The sequence below is a fragment of the Hermetia illucens genome, chromosome 6 (assembly GCF_905115235.1).
Source record: "Hermetia illucens chromosome 6, iHerIll2.2.curated.20191125, whole genome shotgun sequence".
In the NCBI taxonomy this organism is placed as follows: Eukaryota; Metazoa; Arthropoda; class Insecta; order Diptera; family Stratiomyidae; genus Hermetia; species Hermetia illucens.
The window spans coordinates 2230046-2255790 of record NC_051854.1 but is presented as its reverse complement, the minus strand read 5'-3'; the positions used below and the strand labels follow the sequence as shown (position 1 = coordinate 2255790).

Here is a 25745-nt window from a genome sequence, read left to right as displayed (position 1 = left end):
GTAATCCCATGCCTCAAGATATTAGATATTCGGGGAAGCGAGTCGCTAAATAAACATGACATGGGCAATTGGTTGTCGAGGGTGGAGAAGAATGGGAGTGTATGGTACAATGGGCTGCTGGGTAGCCCTTTTTAGCCCCGTAAAGAGCTCAGTCATTAAGATAAGAATAAGCCCCTACTCGACTGACTGATTGACTGAACAATGGGTAGGATTGGAATGGTGATGATTGTCGCCAGACGCTCCTCATCATCTTCCGGAATTCACGAATAGTACTTGTCCTTGTTCACTAAGTTCAAAAAGGTGAACATACAGAATGTTAGCGACCTTTTTATATTTGAATGAATAAAGAGAGACTTCGACGAATTGTCGCTCCACTCTAAACTTCCAAAGAAAAATCTGCTCCCATAGAAATCAATAGAATCAGAAAACAATCATATCGATTGCAACAATAACACATGCTTGTAGTATGTATCGTCTATCCCGTATGAACGACGAATTTATGAAAATCATAAAACTTGAAATTGCCATCAAAATTGTGTATCGTGCATAGAATAACAACCAATTTCATCTCCATTCCGGCGCCATTAACTGTTACTAACAAAATTTATGAATTGTCCCAAACAATACACAATACATTTCAAGTCTCCGCTTGCCCGCTCCTTCAACATCAACACATTATCATTAATTATCAATTGGTCTGCCATTTTCACGTAGCATTTGGCGTCACCGATCGCCATCATTTCCAAAGCCTATAAATTAGCATGACTTTTGTCCGTTGCTGTTGTTGTTGTCTGTTCTGTGTACAATATGTTTGCATGATGCCCCCGCTAAATTCGCATCGCCCCTAAAAATAAGAACACAAACGACATACACTGCCGGCAGTCCCAATTTTCAATTCGGCACCGTCGAGGTCCCCATCTCATTGTGCTCTCTGGCGCCTCCGAATCAGTAGTAGCAACAATTCAATAGCCATTTAAATAGTTTACTTTTATGTTTATTGTTAACGTGATCTGGCGCTGACACTATTGTTGTTGTTGCCGCTGTCACATCGCTCGCAAATTAGCAACCCAGCCTAGAGAAGTTGAGGAACGCAATCAATGAAAGAAACAGCTCCTCCGTGTTAGCATGCCAGCAATTTAGCACTTGAAAAGTGTGTTATTCACAAATTGTTCACGTATAGCATCCCCGATTTGGGGATCGTGTGTGTGATGAAGAACGTTCTGTCTGTCTTGGGTTGACAGTGTTGTCTCTCTTTTGATTTTGTGGGAAGGAAAGTAGGTAGAATTGAAGCTGGTGTCTAGAATGGGTGACACTTTTAAGGATGTCCGTGGGAATGAACGCCAAACCCATGCGATAATCATTGTTGAGTCTGGAGTATCTTTGTGACCAACTTTTAAATTGAACAATTGGACGATTTTATTGGGAACGTCGAAATAAACCGTACTTCGGGAACCATTTGATCCCTTCTTCGGTGGCCTGACAAAGAAGAAGATACCAGCTGGTGTTCTTTGTGATCGACATATCAACAAACGTCTCAAATCTAAAATTTACCGCAGTGCTACCTGTCGCCTTTTATAGTTCTGAGTGTCGATCGAATATAAAAGACAATGAAGTGCATCTCACGATAATGGAGACGAAGATGTGGCGTTGGAAATGGGGATATCCGCGATCGATATAGGATTGTACCGATGGTGGAAAAACTTCGAGGCATCTTCGATGATGTGGTCACGTAATTTGCGCTAACGAGACTTCACTTGCCAAAATTGGTCTGAACATCGAAATCGATGGTAAACGACCAAAAGGCCGACCGAAACAACGATGGCTTGACACGCTGGATAGGGATTTAAAAGCCTCGCGATTGCATCCAAATCAGGCATTTAATAGAGCCGAATGGCGAAACCGACCCAACTTTTGAACGGGACAAAGGCTGAAAAAAAAAGATATAAGCTTAGGGCTCTAGGATTGAGAATCTCCAAGGATACTAAGAGCTTGACCAACAAAAAAAAAATTCACTACCCATAACTCCCAAATTAATTTGATCGGAACTTCACAATAAATATCTGAATTTCTGGAAAGATTGGACAGCACCTGGAGAGTATGCCTCAAGCTATTCCAAAAAAATCTCGTATATTTATTCACCAATAAAAACAACAAGAACACCAACGAGTTCACTATGATTCCACATGATCCTCTATTTTTGGCAAATAGATATAGAAATGCTAATCTTTTTATTTTTCCTATTTATTTTTAGATAATCCTCAAGAAAATGTCATTTGATAGGTGAACAAAATGTTCCCCAAGTAAATAAACGCATTTTCATTTCAATTATAAAAATTCTCCCATAAAATTTCATTAAGCCACGCATTTATTTAGATTGGGGATTATAAATGTGGCGCTTTCCTCGATTATGATTATTGCGCTCGTGGCGCTACGGTGTCGCGAATAAAATAGATAAATTTGAATATCTAAATTTTTTTTTTCAATGGACAATCTTATGTTTGTTGTTTTGACATTTTTTGGATAATTAGCATTTTTTTTAGAAAAACTCACATCAAAAATGCGAGGAAAGATTAGAATTAAAAAAAAAAGCTTTTTTTTAGATTGTCTCGACTATTTTTGGAAGAGTTGGTGGTATTAGCAGATTAAATTTGTTGTTTCCGGCTCCTTGGAACTTAGCATACTTTACGGTCTCCCAATTTCAACCCAAGATTTGTTCAAAAACCCCTGATGATGACAACACTACAAGATATCACTCGATTTATCACTTCAAAGTGACGCCAGCCTACCCATTGACAACAACACCAATGTGATCGCTGATCGTGCTATATCGTTGGCGCTACAACTAATGCCTATCTATGTCTACTACTCAGTACGCGCTGCGAAAACATTCCAAAGATGAATTGACCGAAAATTGTCATCAGGGTCGATAATGCATTATTAAGAGTGGCGCCTTCCAATTTTAAGCGCCAATGGCGACGGTGACGGCGCGGCATGTTTGGAATTTCGCGGTAGCCACATTAGCACTTCACAGCCAGCAACCAGAATATGCTAACGATCTTGAATTCAGTTCTCAATTGATGATTATTAGCGAACGTGGCTTCCATGACATTTTGCTCGTTAAAAAGGCGTTTATTGAATTACCCAGCCTGGCCAGCAGCCATCAACATTTCAAAGCTCACGTTTATGGAAAGGCCAAGGGAATTCACTGAGAAGACCAACCAACTTGAAAGAGGGAAGGACGCACTTAGCGCCAATCGATGAGCACGGAATGCAGCCAAATTCGTAATTGCATTCTTTAGATGGCATTCTATTTTGTAAGACGCATTAAAACATTTCGTCAAACGAAAGATAGATAGATACTTACACTTACGCTTCGATACTATGCGAAGCAATTGACTTGGCGCTAAATGGCCGTTACGTAAAATACAAGAGCGCAGCAAACAAGAAAATAAATTATTGACCTGATGGCGCCAGATTGTTTATTTGAAAATTTAATACTCGTAAATGTTTTACGTTGTGTCATGGGCTTTCGTTAGAATTTGTTTTAGTTGAGCTGTCTTCAGGGGGATGGGATGAAATACAGGAAAAGGGTAGCATGCCAGGACCCAATTTTCACATGCAGGGATTTTTTTTCTTCCACTTCCAATTTTCACTTAAGGATTGGAAATATGATGCACAGTGGGAAACCTAGTTACTTGGGGACACTTCCTACCTATTGAAAATTGACCCCCGCGAGCACAGTAATAGAGGAAAATCCGGGGTGAAAAATATGTTGATCCTTTATTATTACTTTAGTTGAAGCTTTCCCGTTGTGTCCCTATTTCTGGCACTCAAAAGAATTTCACGAACTTACCTATCCAAAAAGCTATTTATTTCCCTCTCTTACAGTAACAAGCAGTCTTTTAAATGATTATTCAAGAATTGGTATCCGCAGTTGCAAATACTCAGATAGCGCCCAATGTGGGATCTCCAGATACAATTAAGTTCGTCCACTGAGTTCTCTAAGAAGTAGAATTTGAAGCCTGCATTTACCAAAAAGAGTACAGGAAATTGAGAACAGTGGATATCTCAACTCACACCAGGATCAGGCTAAAATGAAAAGAGGAAGAAATAACTGAGAACCTCACAGGGTTCAAAAGAGAAGTAACTGACGATAAGACAAGAATCAACTACTCTAGGGACTGAATTTCCTGAAAACTTAATGAAAATGAAGAAGAATTCACATGACAATCGTGACTGAACCAGACAATTAAATGGCGAAAATTGGATAAGGATGAGAAACTTAGCTGAGAACTTAATATGATTCAGGTAAGAAAGAGCGAACTTGGTGGAGCCCCGATGAATTCATTATAAATCTGTCCAGAAGGGAAGAATTTTAAGAGGAAATTTATGAGAATTAACAAGTAATAAGGACAAAATTGACAACGACCCGGGGAGGACTAGCTGAGAATCTGGCACATCGCATTGGTTTGATGACGGACTTGAGAAGCAGCTTCCCTCCTCTGATGTGGTCCCTGGGTCCCCCCCTTTCTTTAGGTTAAACACCCAAGTTACTCACAAAAATTGACTATTTTAGCCAGAGCAGAGGCAACTCATCAGACGTTGCTTCAATTCTTCCTTGGAAGCAGCGTGATCGAGAGTGGCAGCAGCTGGTAGTCACTGCATTCATATACCTGTATAATACATAATATAGCCATAAGTTGTGTCAGTACTTTTTTTACAGATGGCTATGTGCTGGGCAGCGCTTTGCTGAGACGGAGGGGTTCATGTGTGCCATTCAGGACAGCGTGCTCGCCACCCGAGCTTATAAAAAGCTCATCATGAAAACACAGGTGGAGAACGACCAGTGCAGAATGTGTGGTTCGGCGTTAGAGACGTTGGACCATCTCATTTCTGGCTATACTGTTATGGGATCGGTGCAATACATCATGTAAGGTTATCCATCAAAACCTTGCGTACAAGCAGTCCGGTTTACCGATATGAGCCGCAAGCAATACTTGATAGTTCTGCTGACAGCATGTATTGGGGCCGGCAAGTTCTGACTGATCGTCATATTCGACATAACAAGCCTGACGTACTGTTAGTTGACAAGACGGGTCACTCCGCGTTATTATTCCCCATAACAGCAACATCGAACGGAAATACGTGGAAAAGAATGTGAACTATGAGAAACTGGCTCGGGAAATCAAAGAAATTTGGGGTCTCGAGCGGGTGGTTGTAGTTCCCATAATATTGTCAGCTACAGGTATTGCACCTAAATCACTACATCGCCGAGTTGATTTTGACACTGGTTTCACAAAGATGAATGTCCATCACGCCTTGGTAGGAAACTCCCCACCACACCATCACTGAAGGAGAGTGGTGCTCCTTTGAACGATGGGCGGAGAGCGAGAATCCCAACAATATATGGTGGACGTTCTGTGCCTAACCGAAGTAAGATGGTGGGACTCGGGAGAGTGCTTTTGTACTCTGGAAAGACGCGAAACTGGTGCCGGCTTGTTTTTGACGGTTACCGCAAGGCACGCCCTCTTAACTGGGGCCGGTTTTTGACAGAATTCTGACTACAAAATTCCTGTCCAGGTTAAGGAGCATCACATTTTTTCGGCATATTGGAGAAGTGTGCTTTCTACGAGCAATTACACGCAGTTCAGGAGAGGATTTCCAAAGGTGAGATTTTGATCATGTCAGGTGATCTGAATCCCATGGTGGGCTCTGACAACATTTTGCTCAGGCATGTGGTGGGGAAGCACGATCTTGACGACCGTAACGATAATAATAGGAGGTTTATGGGTTTCTGGAGCTTACTGACCGCTGCGAGTGATGGCTAACGCGACGCGCTCGATCTCCGATACCGTGCGAAATCCGGGAAGTTCAACGTAGTATACGCCGTGACATTTTTTTCCTGCGTTAGATAAGCGGAAGATGACTTATAACGCAGTGATGTCAGATTAGTATACCGGACCACGAAACAACGTGCATGTGGTCGCCTGTCGCCACTTTCGGTCACGCTGTTCTCAGGGCAGAGGTGAAGCAGAGTCTGATGAGTTGCTTCTGCCCTGGACGAAACCGTCGATCAACTTTTTGTTTTTTAAAAAAACTTGGGTGTTTAACTCAAAACGAGGGGTCCGTGGACCACAAGAGAAAGTAAGTTGCTTCTCAAGTGGTCCGGTCCGTCATCAAGTGGATGCGGACTTAGGGACTCCCTGCGTCGTCAACATAAATTGGTGCCTCTGCGCCAACACAGAGGGCTTAAAAGGTTTAGCTTTCAAGTGGAGTATATTTTTAGTCAGCTTTAGAGGATTGAGAGGGAACAGAAGACAAACTGGCTAGTTAATTTCCGAAATACTGTACATGTAAAATCAAAAACACAAATTAGTTGTTTACGATCTTTCTTATTCAAAACTCACGTGTTCATTAACCCCAACTGGTGTTCTCATTTTGCGGTTCCACTCTCTGTTTTCTGACGACATATATCGATCCTGTTGGCAGGCTCAGAGACTTCAAATCGGACACATTCCGTATCGAACATTTTTGGCGGACAAGCTGCACTTGATCCTGATTTATATATAACACCAATTTCCGATTTGGATTCCAGTACTCTCTGAGAGCCCTCTTTGATAGAAACTCTCAAAAACTTTTAAGATTTGTATCTTTCTTCAAAGTGTAATCAGCTTTTTTACATAATTTGAGAGAGAACCCCTGCTGGATTTTGGGCATATTTTAAATATTCACAAGCCAAATTATAAACAGTGAAACCACATTTCCTCCACGAAATCACTGTTTATATAAAAAGAGCTCTAAGAACCCCTTGCTGGCCATTTCTCACGAATGGCGCTAACGAATCCGATCTCTACACAAATCATCAATACCAAGTGCAGATATCTCAATAAATAAATCGTGCGGCTAACATAAACGAAACTCATCTTGATATTAGCCATTGAATGGTGAAATATAGATTTTTCTTTCGTTTTAAAAAATATTGAAAATGAAAACATGTTTATATTTTTGTTTATCCGATCCAGAATTTAATGTGCGATTAAGCACATTCTCCTCGATGAGGCATTTTATTTTATTCATAGCCAATAAATTCTAAACGTCCCACTTGTTCCAAAGAGTGAGCCAAAACGGTCAAGATTACAAAAAAGTCCAAGATAGAAATTGAAAATATGCCTGCCGATGCCCAGTCGCGTTGTTCCTGCTTTTGCTTGGAAACGAATCTATGCACGGCCATGTGGTTAGAAAGCCCAATAATAACATTTAGTGCTCCGGCATTAAATATAGCGTGCGTAGACACAAATTTTACTTACTACACATATATAATCATCATCGGAGACTTGACTGTTTCTATAATGGAAAAAATTAAAACAGGGAATATATATATAACGAGAAGAAGCAGAGGAGGAAGAAAAAAATCATTTGTATAGCCATTAAATCGTCTTAATGCCGTCATCAGGCACAATTCCTCGCATTAACAAACCCAACTGGCCTGAAAGTACGGAGAGGTTCCGTCAATTGCCTTGGATTTTTGGCGCCAGACGATCCCAATTTTATGAAAAGAAGACAAAATACAAAATCTATATGTGTGTTAAAAGTACGTACGGAGGCAAATAGCGACAGCAGCAACAACAACAACACCAACAACAAAAAAAACGCCAACAAGAAAAAGTAGCTATAAGAAACGCCGACGATCGAATTGGAAGCGGTAAAGGCGGTCGCCGCCGTCATGCCGCCATCAGATATAGGGTAAGCTAGGGTAAAATGGAGGAAATTGAATCAAGAATTTGATAGTAATTAATTAGAAGGGATTTCATGGTTGAGTTATTGCTGAGCAAATGGGAATTTACAAAGTGACGGTGGAAAGGTGGAAAGGTGTAACGTCATGAGATTAGACGATCATTGAGTAATAATTTTTCAACACAAAGTGCAATGATAGTATCTGGTCGTAGATGGTCCAATGGATATTGAATTCAAAATATGGTTCAAAAAGATACTTTACAAATACACCAATTCTACGGATATCTTTGACAGTTTTTTTGACATTTCGAAAGGGAGTCAACTTCAAAGGGTTACTGTCAGATGATGGGCGCAATAACCACGGCATCAATTTCAGGCTAGACATGAACTTCTCGGATAAACAAAGTTTTGAGCTTTCAAAAAATTATAAACAAAGAAGCCGAAAGTTTTTTGATAAATAGTGAGGGCAAAGATTGACATTTGTACGCCTTACATTGACAGCCCCACGTTGGGCGCTGATTGGCATTTATGGATGGTTGCCAAAAATCGACTCCAAAGTAATTGCTGATGCATCTCTGTTCATTTTAAAATAACTTTATAGCTTCATTGCTAGAGAAAACTAAAAAAAAAAAATTAAAAAGCTCACCGAGAATACCAGGGCAGTAAAATGTGAACCCACATTGGACGCCGTTTGTTTTCCTCTATTTTTTCATCTTTTTGACAGAATCAGGACCACCAGTCACGTTTGTGTGATAATATGTAGATTCAAGTGGTCGCAGAAAGACTTTTCAAGTTTCAGGGCAAAATTATCAGAAAATACCTGGGTGCATCAGAGAACAAAAGCCTTCATTGAAAAAAATCAAATTCAGAAGTCTTTTGAACCTTTGAGCAGCACAGATACATCTAGGTGTGTGCTGCAGGTGATGTTTTCCAATTTATCTACCTGGTCATGTGCTTCAATTCTTACTAAACCTGAATGTGTATACCATGAGAAATAAAGAAACATATACTTTTTTTTTGTTTTCTAAAAAATCATACCGAGAATATGAAATAAACTCTTATTTTTTTTATTATTAAATAAACTCTAATTTCCACAAAAACAAAACCCTGGAAACTCATTAACACACCCAATATACTAATAAAAATGGCGAATTGTTATATCTTATCAGCACGAAACTGATAAATCTAATCTGTTGGTTGGCTAACCTTAGAATAAGAATAGACTTTTCTAATCTATGAAAAGAATCTATTGATATATTAGACAATTAAGATAGCCTGGGCTTAAGTAGTAATCACAGGGGATATTGCCTGAATGAGTACTATCAATGAGCAATCCGGTTTTCCCGAAAGATATATAAATATTATAAATAGATTGCACATAAAGGGAGTACGAATTCCGTCCACATTTGATTTATTAGTTTAATTTTTACTTTTAATGTTTTTTTTTCATTCGACTTTCCAACCGCTAGTCCATTGCCTCATGAGAGCAATATTAACCAATTTGTAAGAGTAAAGAACTCGAAACAAGAACCTTCTTCTGCTTTTCGGACAAACTACACCAGCAAAACACAAATATGTGTCGATTGCCACTTAATACTTGAAACATCAAGGCACCAATAGATCATTTCATATAAATATTGTGAGCTGGTGTCCTTTTTGTGTTAATAGATGGGAATACCACATGTCACACACTGTCATTCGTTAACTCCTTTCTGCGACATATCTCGGAGTATGCTTGCCTGATGTCATTTCAAACAAAAAACTTTGTCGGCGCAAATGCCTATCACTCGTACACGATGTGATCGGGAGGCGAAAATGGCAATGGTTAGGTCACACATTAAGAATGGACGACAATGGAAAGTTATCTACGAATTAGGCAATATCGACCTCGAGACTCAGAATGGAAATTGATGGATCAGAAGAAAAATCTTTTTTTATTAAACGTTACCTCCGAAAAGAACCTGATATTGAATTCAGACATCCAGATATGCAAGCTGATAAAGAGAGAGAAAATTGCTCAATTTAGAGACAAGAAGAGGTGAAAACGCCATTTTCGAGGCTATCCTGACAACGAACTACAATCAGCAAAACGTAGTAAACACTTAGACTCTTCCTTATTGGAAACAACGGGCAGACTCATTCAAATGCTTCCCATCAAAAGGCGGCAATTCTGCTTCGAATTAAGATACGAACAGCATTTAAAAAACTAGGCATAAGCTGCCCGTCTCCTCCAGTAAATTGAATTTAAAAGGCTACCTGGAATTAATTAGCGGGGATCTTTAGGGTCATATGCAAAAAAAATTTAAGAGAAGAAACGCTGGATGTCCTTCTAATGAAGGACGATATCAGTCACCAGAGAAAGAGATCTACGTTATCCGGCAGAAAGACCTAATTATTTGGACGAAGGCTTCAGATTTTAGGCCCATTGTGGTATCCAATGGAGTATTTCTTTAGAATATTTCTAGCATGCGAAAATAGCGTACACATCCCTCATTGAAGAAGGTCTTCTCGCAGAATCTTGACCTTAACTCAGAGGTAAGCCGAGCAGACGCATATAAAGCGCAGGTCCATTTCAACCTCTTCGTCAATTGGGTATCCATAACCTAGCTCAACACCCAGATTTTCTTTGGATCGTATTTTAGAGAACTACATTTCGGTAAGGACCTAAAATTGCATGTCATTCTTCTGAAGGGCACCCAAAAAATACCTCGTAAACATGAGTTCAAATCCCTGTATTTTGCTGTGTGAATCCTTGCGAATTTGCCCTTCCGAGGAGAGACCTGACAGTGGATGACTTGATGCCAAACTCTGCCCTGATTTCACGATCCGATCATCAACAAATCAGCACTGCACTACCAATAACACGTGCCCTGCAAATAAACCAGCAAGGAACTTTGACTTCATTTAATTGGTTGAATAGATTACCAGGAAACCCACGAAAGGCAAAATGGATCCTTGAAGTCATCTCCGAAATCTACGGTACAGTTCTGTCTTCAACAACAAAGCCATCAAAAGAGACAATGCAACGCGAGTCAATCTAAGGAAAACTAGCAAGAAAGAGCCACACATTTCGATCAATGAATCCGATCGTGTCAACAACAACGGCACTGAGAAAGAAAGAAAAGAAAATAACCGAACCACACTATCAGAAATGGCTTACGAAGCCTAGAACTCTTTTTACAGCCAAGCGAGTACACCATGACGATCCTTAGAGCCCAATTACCCCCTCATCGAGTTCAAACTGACAAACTCTTTTTCCCCCGTCCACACCGTCAGAATATCGACACTGAACTCTGAAATTCATATTCTCTCGTAAAGAGTCAAAGAACGAATCGAATGAGGAGGAGCATTAACCCGTCTTGGTTGCGGCTTTAAAATTTCCCACGAGTTTAGGACAAGATTTATGATTATATGAGTGATAACGCTAGGTTCTCCCAATCCAGGGGGGGGTTCTTCTTCTAAAATGTGCTAACTCTGAGTGGCATAAAAACTCTTCCTTTGCAATATTTTTCTTTTTTATTTCAACATTTTCTCCGCTCATTAGCGAAGTAATTTCGTCTGGTTAACCGTTCCCTCTTCGTCAGGGAGGAATCGAATTGTTTTTGTCTTCAGGTGAGAAATCTGCACATCGGTGACGGAATTGAAGACTACAATGAACAGCTTTTTCTTGGCAGTAACATGCTGGAAGACCCAAAACACGTTTTGTATATTCCTATTATGGATAAAGCCACTGAAAGTGACATCTTAGTAACGATGGTATCAAAGAGAAAAAAATATACAGCGACGAATCATATTAGACTAATCAGGTAAAGATGTATATGGTGGGGAAAAAAGGAGGTCGTTTCCACAGCCCCCGTTGAGAAACCGCACCGGTCGGCCCCGCTTAAAAAGTTATGGCGCTTCAAATGGGGAGTATTTTTACATCATGATAAAGCTTGATTTGACAGCCTCGCCTTCGGAAGGGAGAGGGGGGTGTAAAGGACAAACAAGAGGAAGGAAAATGTCCTGGTTTTCTACCCTTGCAAAAAACCTGAAACGGTCACTACTCCTTACAAAGCTACGGCTCTCCGAAGAGGGGTTCTTTTCGTATCCTCAATAAGGCAATTGGTGCGGTAATTGTTACTGCGATATTCGAGGGGGTGTTATAAACTCTTTACCCCTTCCGAGAATGGAGTTGAAAACTCAATCTTTACCAATTTTATAATCTTTAACCTTACTCAAGGGCCGCCTGGAGCTAATATATCACCCCCTCTTTGTAAAACACTGTACGCGCGATAGGAAAACAAAATTAGCCAAAACCAATACCACCTTCCACTGGTTTTTATTCAACGTCATCAAACTTCCCATCTAGTCATCATTTCACCCTGACATCCTCTACCAACAAAGGCTAATCATAATAGCAATGCGTTCAAACCAAAAGGAAGGAACACCTACTTACAAACTTCAATTCCATTTATAATAACACACATGGTCGTCCCATCAACCATATTATCAGCATTAACCATCGAGACGAATGCACTCTTCTCTACTTCACATACCAAACGACGAGAAGAGTGCACACATCCCATTATAAAAAGAAAATGGAACTTGAAATTGATCTGTAGACCTAAAAGGTTCTGCGCTCAAAGTTCTACACAGCTCTTCTGTCTGATTGTCGTCCAACCGCGACCACTCATCGTATTCGATGGCTGAAATCTTTTGTAATTACACCAACGACCAACGATGACCATATAGCGGACTTGAGGAAAAGTCTTGTGAAGAAATTCCCATGCAAAAAGGACACAACAATGATTGCCCACCGTCATCGTCATCATTGTGGCGGTTTGGCTCGGTTACCGCACTGGAAGCTATAGCTAACTACTATTTATCGATTCGGTTTTTATTTTTTTTTCTTTTTCATGTGTGGTTATATTCTGGTGGATTCGTGGAAAAACATTTGGAATGTTGTTGGTCGTTTTTTTTTTGGTTGGATTCAAGTTCGTTTTGGGAAAGAGATTTTATGCGTTACCTGATCGTAAAGGTAGGACTTTTTATTTGGCGAGCGACTTTTGATGATGACTCTTGGGTGACTTTAATGTTGGTACTTAGAAGGGGCTAATTTTCGTAATTGGGATATATGTTGGGCTAGCTACGAAGGAGATTGGCTCCGTGTACACTTTTTTATGTAATATAACCACTCAAATGGTCTTAAAAGGTTCCTGGGCAGCTGAAATTTTTCTTGTCCCGCTTTTTTGTTCTAATCATCATTCGTAAAGTGCAAATTAAAAAAAAAGATTATCATGCAAAACCACTCATTAAGTCCTTTCATTTGATACCCCACATGACTATACTTGGAGATGAAAAATCACATCCCCCTTTCGCAGACCCCCCTTCCCTCCTTAGAATTGATCATAAAATTATGCCATTTATTGTATTCCTAGAATTTCATGTTCGCTTTTATTCCATCAAATTTCGCGAGAATAAATGTCATCATGTCACCACTTGACTATATTCGGTGACAAAAGGACCCACTTACTCCCCTCTCATCCATACACAGAGCGGGTGACTCACTCCAAAAATCTCACTATCATACGGAAGTGGTACATTTTTTTATCACCATACAATTCTACCTTCAAATGAGACAAGCGACAACTTCAATGGAGATTTCCATTTGTACCTATATCCACTACAAAACCCTAAAAAACGTTTTCCCCAATTGTAAAAACGTTGAATAGACGAATTGAATGCTATTTTTAGTGCCAGACGATGGCAATATCAAAAATTCAGTAGCATTATCGTCAGAACATAGGAATTTCAACCCCCGGTTGGCCATTTGGGCGATTCACCCGTGCCGATGTGCCGATATCGATATCATTTATTGATACAATCGCAGCAACAAGACCTGACTTCAACTTCTCACCGCGATTAGTGCCTTCTTCACTTGCAATAAATCAATATTGAACATCACTCCATAGTGTAATCGATAACTGCAAATACACGGGAGATAATATCATGAGTAGGCAAGTCAGACTATGGTTGATTCATTGCCAGCTACACTGGCGCGGCTCCTATGGCTCCTACCCCTTCAATATCGCAATATATTATTGGATCTTCCGGGCAAATCTCTTAATGCTCGCCAAAGTCTTAGGTAAACATAGGAAAGCTGTTGGAGCAATTGGCGAGGTGTAATGCGACGGATGGTATCTGAGAGTACAGATAGCGGGGTTGGGTAATACAATGGTAAAGGTAAAAACCTCGACGTGGTCGCAGCCACGGTCGTCTTTCGCAGCCCAAGCCACATATATTGGAAGAGAAAAGATGTTGATAAGATAATCAGTCCCGGCTCGAATTCCACAATTTTTCACAGCGAAATAGCTGCCGCAATCTGTCTCGTTCGCACTGGCGCCACCTCAATTACCCGGCTCCCGACAACTGGCCTTGCCCGATAAAAACACTTTTAAACGCTCCAACGCTCTTCAAATGCTCGTCGTAGTCGTGGTTGTTGTCGACGGCTGAATGTATAGTACATATGTGCTAACCGCGTTGCGATGTTGTTGCTTTTGTTGTTGAATCGTTGAACAAAGTTGAATGTGAATAGCAACAAATATCTAAATGTATAATCGGGAGGAAAAGAAAAAAAATTGGTGCGAACTCGGTACCAGAATGACACAGAACGCAGTGGCGGAGGATTTTGATTTAATGCAAATGGGGAGTCTTTTTTCGACCTTTTAGAAGAAGGCCTGCGAGTTACTAACCAGCGAAAGCAGATTTATCCACATTCAGATTGAAAAAGATTTTAATCTTGGAAGTTGACTGGTTCAGATAACATTGTCTGCTTCAGATTCATATTTCTGATAGATGAGACGAATATGGGATTGTAAGCACAGGAATCGAGAGAGAGAGAGAGAGAGAGGAACAGGAGAGAATGCTAGTGAGTTCCTAAATGAAACCCTTCTTTCTTTTTCAGATTTTTCGGTTGGGTAGTTTCTGAGAATGGGTCCGTTAAAGAAGTGACTATCGACCCCCGCATTCCCCACCTTTCCAACAAATGTCAAAACTAGGATCGGCTTCGGAAAGTGTAGTAACCGAGACCTTTCATTTGATATCCCACATGATATTTGGTCAAAAAAAATGTACCCCCCCTTTTGAATATTTGGAGACCCTCCCTTAAATTCAATGCAGAATTATGTAGTTCACTGAATGCATGAGCGTTCACAGTTCCCGCTTTTCTACCAAATTTGGTGTGAATCGCTGTAACCGTCTCCGAGAAAAATGCGTGTGACGACGGACAAAGAGACAGACGGATGGACAGAGAGACAGTAAACCGATTTTGTTTTACACAAAACGTTTGTACCAAATTTGGTTGTGAATCGCTGCAACAGTCTCCGAGAAAAATACGTGTGACGGACAGACAGACAGATATCATTTGGGAAACCGAAGATCGCGATTGTAACCACATAACGGCTAGTACCAAGTATTCAGCCTACAGGATCGCTTTAAGCAACCTACGTAAATGAGAGTCATCCAACTGAATCTAAATCACTGCCAAGCCGCCTAGGACCTGCTAAACACAGAAAGTGTATGATGAGAAAATCGATGTTGCTATTGTCTGCGAACAATACAAAAGCCTCTATCACGGCGTTTGGGAAACAGACATAAGTGGGAAGGCTACGATGTGGGCCTGCGATAATCGAGCCTTACAGCAAGCAATGAAGCACCGCGAACGATTGATGATGACCTCTACATATACAGCTGTTATGCCTCCCCAAGTATGACAATACCAGAGAATTGTCACATGCAAAATAGGCTGGCGAGAGACGCCAAAGATCGCAACCCTAAAACTATTGCTGGCGACTTCAACGCTTGGGCAATGGAGTGGAGAAACCAGAAAATAAATGAAAGGGGAAGAACCCCATTACTCTACCTTTTCTCCTGCCTAAACGTCACCTTCGCTAACATCAGAAGCGTAAACACTTTAGGCGTGGAGAGCTAAAATCCGTTGTAGATCTTATTTTCATAAGTGTTTCGCTGGTCAAGCATCTACACTGGCATGTTAGCGAAGAATACACGCATAGCGACCACCAGGCGATATATATTTCTATTGATAAGGAACCCAGAACAATAAATCCTCACCTGAAGAAACCAGAACCAAGCGATATACCAAGCAAGACGTTCACACTCTCGGAAGCGCAACCCTAACCACTGGTGGAACCCTGAAATAGTGAAGTGTTGTATGGAAGGCGGAATCAACGCCAAAAAAACACGCCAGAGTATGAACAAAGGTACCTCGAATATAAACAGGCACGCAAAAAGTTGCAGTGGGCCATCACGAAAAGTAAAAATTAATGCTTCAAGCGACGCTGTGTTGAAGCAGACTCAGATCCAACGGGAAGAGTGTACAAGTCGGTTATGACGGCAATAAAAGACAAAAGGTCCCCCTACTATTATGTGCTCTAGATTATTGTGGGAGATAGTTTCGACATTGTTTCTCCCAACATCCGGAAACACTCCTCCCAATGATACGAATGAGCACCGAAGATATACATCACGTCACAATCACAGAGGCAGTGAAAAGGGTCCAGGATACCATAGCCCCCGGCATTGATCGAATCCCCAAAAAGGCGCTGAAACTGGCAATGAGAATGGCACCAAGCATGTTTGCACGGGTATTTGCAGACTGCCTAAAAGAAGGGTCCTTCTCCGCAGAGTGGAAAACACAAAAACTTGTATTGATCCCGAAGACAGGTAAGTCAATAGATGAACCAACATCCTATAGACCTATCTGTCTTCTGAATATAATAGGCAAGGTCCTCGAGCAGTTTGGCTTCCGGAAGGCTCGGTCAGCGGTTGATGCTACCAAACTGGTTTTTTTGTGCTAGCGAGAAAAGCCTACGACGAAGGGAAATACAGCGCATTGGTGACTCTTGACATCAAGGACGCGTCCAATTCTACCAGATGGAACCAAAAGGACTTTAAGCGTCATTTCGTCACTGTGGATGAAGGAGGAGAATAATCTAAATAATAAGTTATCAAAGCGAAATCTGTGCAAAAGGGCGAAGGCAGCTCCTTCGGGCGGAAAAATCATGGTGACTGTCCTTTCGCAAAGAATAATTCTCAATGACTATCTGGAAAAGGATACAACTAATCCAAGTGCATATTATTCATGGCTATTGGAGCGTTTGAAAACCGAACTGCAAGAAAATCGCCCGTGATTGGCCCACAAAAATGTTCTTTTCCATCACGACAGTGAACCAGTTCACGCCTGCAACAGCTGTGGTCGCAAAATTAATGGAAGTAGGGTTCCAACTCGTTTCACACCCACCCTCCTATTCTCCCGACTTGGTTCTTTCGGACTACTATTTCTTCCCCAATTTGAAGAAATGGCTGGCGGGAAAAAGATGGAGGTAATTCCAGAAACGAATGGATATTTTTCAGACTCCTATTATTAGGAAGGGATCAACAAACTAGAACAGCGTTGGACGCAGTGTATAAGCCTAAAAGGAGACTATGTCGAAACATAAAAAAGGTTTGATCTAAATCGATGATAAATGAATATTGTCAGTATCCATAAGAATCCAAAAAGAAATATGTACAACATCTTTCCCCTCCTTTAGTAGTTAATAATAATATAATAATAATCGTTGGCGCAACAATCCATATTGGATCAGGGCCTTGAAGTGTGTTAGAGCACTTCATTCAAGACCGTAACGGTACACTAGGAGGCAATGTGGTCAGCATTGCGCTCGTCCGAGATTATTACCCTGATTTGACTCAGGTACTCATTCACAGCTGAGTCGACTGGTATCAGTGAGATTTGAACCGCGACCTTCCGTATGACAGCCTAGTACTCTAACCACTGAGCTATCCTTTAGTAGTTACACAGAAAAAAAGGATATAAACAGGCCGCTTGGGAAAAATGCCTACTGAACGAATACCCACCAACTTTATAGAAATATTAAAGGGGCTTTATCCCTCCTTGTATGACAATTACATGCTGATGCAAGGAGTTTAAGTTGAGTATAACAACGAAGAAGATGAACACTGCGGCCCTGTCTCATCCATGCCGCTAACTGAATTGTAGAGTTTTAAGATTATTTCGACTAGGGACCTGCAACTACTCCAGATTCTTTCGGCTAGTAACGTGTAGACCATCCAGGTTCTCTTAGTTAAGAACCTGTAATGCGTCAAAATTCTCTTGGCTATGTACCTGCAACAATTCAAGATCCCTTCAACTAGCATGCTGCAGCATATCAAGATTCCCTGGGCTAGGAACCTCCCGTTCGCCTAGGAACCTACATCAAGTAAAATATTCTCCGTTTAAGGACTGTTATGAGTCAAAATTCTTTCGACTATGAACCTGTTAAGGATGGCTTAAAAATATAAAATTGGGAGACCTTTGACCTAAGTTTTAAACTAGGAGTACTAAGGAGCGAATGAGTGGCGCTTTTAAATGACTACTGAGAAACAATGAACAGTGTGTCAAAAAAAAATCGTACCAAAGATGTTACCCTTAATTAAAAATCGACGATCAAGAACCTAAAAAAGTGAAAATTGGCGAAGTTGATCGTGAAGGTCAGCCTGTAAATGCTGAAGCTCCATCGAATGTTCCGCCCGACATGCGCTTGCTCGTCTTTATGCTACCCAGGCTCGGAAATGTTCTCCTGAACATTACGGTGGAGCGTCAGTATTTGTGGGCGGACCTTCATGGTTAGCTTCGCCAACTTCTTTTCTTTAAATTTTGGGACACCTCTCTCCTCTTGGTCGTCTCCGGACACCAGGATAGTATTTGCCCACCAAGAAATCGCATAAAGTCATTGCAAATAACTGCATTAAGTAATTACAACTTATAGTTTTAATACACTTGTAACGGGTAAGTTACCCGATCGTGTTTACTCTGAAGATACGCCGAAAGAAGGCTTTCATTCCACTGAGTTCATTTATGACACATAACAATATATCATGATTTAGAAGGTAATTGACCTAGCAATTGGTTAGCCTTCATAACCTAAACTAACTACCTCTTTAGTACCCCACAACGCATCACTTATCCTTTGACTCACAACGCCACTGCAATCCGGTAGTATTCTTGTCTTGTCTAAGTATTTAAGCGCCGCATCATCTCATCTATACAACAATAAAGCCAGATACACATCGCAACATTGTACAAATAACAAGTCGAATTTAAAATTGACTCGATATTCATTTCGAACAACATCGTCGTTGTCTTGTGCCTCTTCTTCCCCTCTTTTGAAATGCACACAACATCCCCAATATCGCATTCTATATAGTTAGAATTGCATTGCGACGTCAAAAGAGCAAGCTGATTACAAATAGTGTGACCAGTAAAGATGTTGGGATTTTGGATTCTAATGGAAAAGGATTTCAGGACTGCATGTAAGGAATGAAATGTGATGGTCTGACTACTACTGGGTGTGACAGTATCTTCGCTTGGTCCAGTGACTATAAGACTGGTTCAGTAGTTATAAGAACCACACCCAGACCCAGAGCCTTAACAACCTACCTCGATACCAACTGGGACAAGGGCTAAAAAAAGGGAGTCCTAGCAATACATTATTTTTTTAAAATGACTCCGGAGAAGGGACTTTTTATGGCTCTTAATGTTGATAGGAGTTAAGCCAGCAGCTTGCAATTGCTTTCAGTATCATAGAAGATCCTTGGCATACCAGAAATTTGCAAAAGCATCTGGGCCAAGAATCCTAGTCGACCTAGGAACCAAATGGGACGAAAGCGAGGAAACTAAGGAATCCTAGCCACACATAATATCGCTATGCCAATTACAGGTGATGCAGGAAAAGTCAATCGAGCCATTCATACCCAATGCTATTCGCACATGAAAGACCTGACACACTTAAACGGCAACTCTACAACTCCACATATCTCATCCACAAAATGTATCTTTCATCAAGTTTATAACAAACTACATAACTTAAAAACATATGTACGGTAAAAAAGTGACTTCTCAACATTTAATGCAAAAGCAGGTTGTTGAGACAACCAAGTTAATAGGAAAGAGGCCCATGCACCTTTATATTCTGTCATGCTGTGAGAAACCTGAAATTTTTCTTCGTATTTCCACTTGTTGTGGAGAGTTTATAGCGAACCCAATGTAAAGTCGAAGGAAAGGAGACAAGAACAAAATTGCATTCGAATTTTTTTTATAGAAGCAAACAAAATTCCTGAAAGCATGTTTTGATTTTAATGCAACATTTTTGAAATAAGAAAAAAAATTGAGAGGCATGTGAGGAAGTCCGATTGGGTGTAGTAGAGGCAAGTTCAGTGATTCATCTGTGGTTCTGGGGTTCTTATATTTTTATGTTTGATATTCAAAAATAGATTGCTAAAATTAGAAATTGGAGATAAGACACACAAAGAATGAATGATAGGAAATTTTGATAAATAGCTGGATAAATTTGTGTTACTGGGCAACTTTGTTGTTGATAAATTAGGTCAGAATGGATGTTTTGTGAGGATGGAAAGTAATATGTTATCAATAAGAAATATAAATGTTGTATGGCATATACACCAGTATTTCGGAAGCTAAGAGTTTCCTCCCCGATGCATATTTCAAGACAATCCATTCGGTCGGGTAGATTCTGAGAATGGGTCCTTGAAAGAAATTGACGACTTTTCAGCCTCCGCTCCCTGTATGTATTGAATGTCAGAACTGAGACTGAGTTTTGAAAAGTACTGATCGAGACCTTTCATTTGAGAAACCACATGACTATATTCGGTGGAAAAAATTTACATCCCCTTTTGTATCGGACCAGAAGAGCGACTCAGAGAGCAATGGGTAGGATTGACCAGGAGGTGAAACAGCGAGCTTACAAGGAAACCCGAAGATGCCCGAAGCTGGCTATACAGCGAAGCAAAAGGGACTGCTTCATGCAACTCTGCGTAGAGGCGGATATAGAACCATGAAGGGACAAAGAGTTATGATGGGGAGATTTGGAGGTCAGGCAGCTCCACAAATTACATGTCCCGATCTCCTACTGAAAATCGTTCAAAGTTTGTTCCTTCAGGAGAGGACAAGGGTTTACAGTCTACATACATCTTTACATACATCTGGCGGATGTGGAATTGTATTCATCCGAAGCAATCACTGCTATAAAGAAGTGGTTAAAAGATGCAGGTCTTGCACTCGCAGAGGATAAAACAGGCGGTGCTTATCACGAAGCAACGTAAGGAAACCACTGCCCGTATCAGAATGGGAAAGCATATCATCACTTCAAAGCCAGCAATTAAATACCTTGGAGTGATGATAGAAGCAAGGCTGAATTTCAAGCAGCACTTACAAAATGTTTCCACCAAGGCATCCAATGTCAGCATGGCCCTGGCAAGAAAGACGCTAAATGTTAGAGGCCCGGGATGCACTCGTAGACTGTTTATAGTTTGAGTGGTGAGCTCTATACTGCCTAAACGCAGCGCCAATTTGATCGAATGCATTGCGATGCTCAAAAGATGAGTGAAGTGTATAGAAACACCGCCCTAAGAGTGTGCTGTGATTATAGAACCATCTCGGACCAAGCAGTCTATGCAGTAGCCGGAATGATGCCGATCGACATTTTGGCCGATGAGATGGAACGTATCTATCATGGACCCGATTCTTCCTCTGATCGGCAAATGAAAAACGCCAAAAAGGATGAATTCTTAAGCAGGTGGCAGCAACAGTGGAAACAGGCAAAAGAGGGTCGATGGACCCACAAATTAATTGGAGGGAACGTGTGTGGACGCAGAGAGCGCATGGTGAGATAAACTATGATCTCATGCAGTTTCTCACGGGACATGGCGGTTACCGTAAATACCTCTATAGGTTTAAACTGGACAGCTCACCCACTTATCCCAGCTACGACGGTATTCCGGAGTACCCGGAGCATATTTTCTTCCATTGTCCTAGATTCGCTGAGGAAATGCAGAGTCTAGAGGAACACTAGCACCGGAAAATATAATTGGAAAAATGCTTGCATGCCTGGAGAGCTGGAATGCAGTGAACGATATGCTAGGGCGAATTCAGTGCAGATTAAGAGAGGACGCGAGAAAGGTGCGGTTGCAAATGCAATCGATGGGCGAAGGGAGAGGCTAGAGCCATGTCCACCCCGCGACGAAATACTTTGTGGTGGTTCCACGGAAAAGAGGACAGGAGTTAATGGATAAAAGTCCCACACGCTGGAACATGTGTACCAGGGTCTTTGAAAGATTTCTACCTCCAGAAAAAAAAACAGACAGACAGACAGTAAATTGACTTTAATGCTTAAAAGATAAAATGGAAAATCTCTCCCTTTTAATATAAAACACTTATTAATTCGTGACACAAAGTTATTCGGGAACTCTTCCTCCTCTGTCCCTTCTTTCAACTCCAGTCTGGCAGCAAATGTTAGGAAAGTATTTTACATGTTAATGCACGGCATGAATGGACCCATACTTTTTGGATAAGAAGATATCATTTCCGGCGATGGAGTTAGGTTCCTGCACTTGACCTTCCCCTACGAAACCTTTTTAAAATTCTCTAAAATTCGTTGCTCACAAGACAAATTCTGCGCATAGCTTATCAGTTAATCCATATTAAGTGGGGATTGTGTGGATCCGCCATGCTCCATAAAAAAAGGATCAGGAAGCCAAGTGGACTGGACACTCCATGGCTACCTAAATGGTCATCCATAAGAGAGCTCCATCTGAGAGAAAACCCAGTTATTATACCGCTCAATTTATTTGTCGTACGACACTGAATCTCTCATACAATTAGAGTAAATCTAGTTATTATTACTAGAATGTGACATATAGTACAGTATATATGAATCTCATGCTTCAGATTCAGCATTTTATAGCGAAATTCATATTAATTAAACGCTCTTTTATTATCCGGATGTGTTTAATTAACTCAACAATTTCTTCCAATTAATAGTGCGTGTGTAGCTTGAATGGTGGTGACTGGCTTGATTTTCAAACTGTTTCCAAGCACATACGATTTATATTATATATTCCTAAGATTTTTTTCAACAAATATCAAGCGTTATTAGAATTCCATATAAATTTTTTGCAATGATTACATTCGGACTTTTTAAAAAGTTGATTCGTTTACGTATTGAAGGCTGACACTAACTAATGCCACATAACTAATGATAAGAATAATAAAAATGTATATGACAGACAAACTGATAGTAAACCAATTTAACTAAGATTTTTTTTAATGAAAATATCTTAAAAACTAATAATTGTTTATTAATATCTTTCAAAACAGACTTACCTCCGCCGTCAGTAGGTAAAGATTCTGGGGGATCGGAACCCTCTTCCATGCTTTCGCTTGACAGAAGGCCTGAAATATATAGAAAAAGATACGAAATTAATTTAAAAGCTATAAAAATAAAAAGCAGATTTAAATTCAAAGTAAAATATCTATGATACATTGAAGCTAATAAAATTTGAATAACAACAATTTTAATAAAAATCTCTTTTTAGGAAACTTTAATAAAATCAAATTATGGATCAAAATGATATCATTTTGATAAATTACAAGCATCCTAGACATTTTCCCAAATATTAAATTACCATTTTATAACTTATCATTGATGTAATTTGCTGACCATGATATCACAAAGATGAATGCAAACATAAAAATTTGCCAACCATTTCCTAAAATTTATTCAAACTTATACATTGGTTGTATCTAAATCTATGAATTTAATTAATTAATTCTCATTGGATGTTTTAATTTAAGAGCCCAGCAACTATATAAAACAATACAGTCTTGATTGGAGCATCTTGTGGAACATTAATATCACAAGGAAGTGAATGAATGACTGGAATAATATTCCAACATAGCCAAACAGACGAACAGACAATAAATTAGATCTTTGCAATATTATGCGGCGCCGTTTGACTAACGCTTTGTTCTGTTTTTTGGAATGATTAGACAATTTCGACACGTCTATAAAAAAAAACTGAAGAAATTAACATTAAATGGCAGACTTTTGAGAATTCATGCGCCATAATTATACATACTTGTATGCTTTTGAAATGCTAGAGCATTTTTTTGGGGGGAGGCGCTAGAGACTAGTAGAATTTCAAGTTTTGAGCCCCCTTTTTTTATAAAAAATTCAATGAAATAACCCCAGACAAAAAAAAAATTCCAAGAAAAAAAGAGTAGGAGACGACGTAGTGGTTGAATTTTATTTTGCAACTTTTATAAATTAGATTCAATCAAGAGTTGTTGTTTAGGCACTGAATCGAAGAATTTGTTCTAATTTCAATAATTGATCGATTAGGTAGTCAGTGAGTTCAGCATGTTATACTGATCTTTGTGCACCTTCCGAAATAAACGAATTTCTAACTTTGTTTCTTACAGAAATCAGAAATCTATTTGCCTTATTTTCCTCGCTCCTGAATTAGCATCAAAATCAAGAACTACAACAGAAGTTCTGTTCTTATATATTTAAAATTGCCTTAAATACTGATTCTCACCATGGAAACTAATACCTTCCATGGAACGTTTACTCCTTCAAACATCAGTTCCAGCCCAACTAGCCAAAACTATTCATGAACCGGTTCATAAATGAGACAACTCAATGACCAAGAGCTCTTCAAACTTCCAACTTATATAGCTAATCTGACAAGGAAAAGTTGAAATTTCTGTTAAAGCTAAACGATATGGAAAAGAGCATCCTGTTAAAAAAAAAGAATGTGTTAACTATGTTAGCAAAAGAATGGGCTTGAGACTTAGGAACTTAGTAAAAAGCTTCACCCTTCTTTGAGAGAGAAAAATAAATTGACTGGAGCGCAGATAGACAAGTTGTCCAAATATTATGGAAATGCAATTAGAAGCAACTCTTTCGAGACAGAAGAAATGAGGAAGGCCATAATGGCCACCTATTTCCACCGTGCCTCAACTCCCTCAGTATTTTTACTGCTCGCAAAGTGAAACTTCATTGTGTGGCTGGCAGCGGGCTATGACCAAAAATTAAGAATACAAACGCAAGGATGTCCTTCCCTATGAAGTTATAGCTGCAATAGAACCAATCTATAGGGACCCAACAAGAGAAGAGTTGCTGACAAGATGTGTGGGAGCCTCTAATTAAAATGCAAATGCAAGTTTCAACAGCATGATTTGACAAATTACACCAAAGACACTGTTTAATGACAAAGTGGCAGTTGAAACTGCTTGCAATATTGCTTTCTGCCTGTTCAATGAAGGACACTTCACTCTCATGAAGATCATGGAAGAGTTAGGTATGACTACAGGAAGCCAATGTTTCAGCGCAATGGAAAAGAAAAATGCAGAAGGGATTTCAAAGGCAGAAGCCCAAGCAGTAGCTGCAACAAGAGAAGCCAGGAGAAGAGCCCAGGAGGAAGCCATCGAAGAGGATGGGATTACTGCACGGCCCAGGAATTGATTCAGACTGTTAAGAATCGTTTTAACCAAGTTTTCATAAAGAATTCTCTCTTTTTCCTAAAATGCCGTTTTTTGAAGCTCACACATGCCATTCTCGTGTGAACCTCTAACATTAGTCTGTTTTTACTCAGAAATATTTTTTTTAAAAACTTTAAAATCAAAAATTTGGAGGTTCACACGATAATTACAAATGTCCTGAGTACTAAGAATTTTGGTTTTTGTTCCAGACCGACCGGGGGGCTCCAATCGTGTCCGCCAATGGACGCTGTTTTTTTTACACCCCAAACGATTTTGTGACGCAGAGGGAGCTACGGAGAGGCTAGAAGGTCTTTTTTTAAATTACCAAACATGTGGCCAATAATTCTATCTAAACAATAAAAACCTAATTTCCCCCCGAAAAAAAACCTCAATTAGAACCTTTTACACTGTACTCCTTTCTTAAGATGAACATAGAGCGTATGTCGACATGGCGTGATAATGTTTCTGCCTTGGTGGGTGAACTATTTCCAAGATCTAAGCCTTCAGAGTCTCCTCATGATCGTGCTAAAGAGGTTGAAGAAATTCCTCCCCTGAGGTTTTGTGAGATTCCAGGGCAGGAACCTGCTCTACGCTTGTCAGCGAGTAGCGT

General features: G+C 40.1%; 1 protein-coding gene across 3 annotated transcripts in view; it reads right to left on the bottom strand.

Annotated features, from left to right (window-relative positions):
* Window positions 1-25745, bottom strand: part of LOC119659261 (mothers against decapentaplegic homolog 6) — a 66774-nt gene that overhangs the window by 12278 nt on the left and 28751 nt on the right. For all 3 annotated transcript variants that reach the window (XR_005250332.1, XR_005250333.1, XM_038067253.1), the window contains exon 3: window positions 22976-23044. Coding sequence is in view for 1 of the 3 variants with exons in the window: in XM_038067253.1 (XP_037923181.1) it covers window positions 22976-23044 (69 nt within the window). In the remaining 2 variants the exon portion in view is untranslated. The remainder of the gene's footprint in view (window positions 1-22975; window positions 23045-25745) is intronic.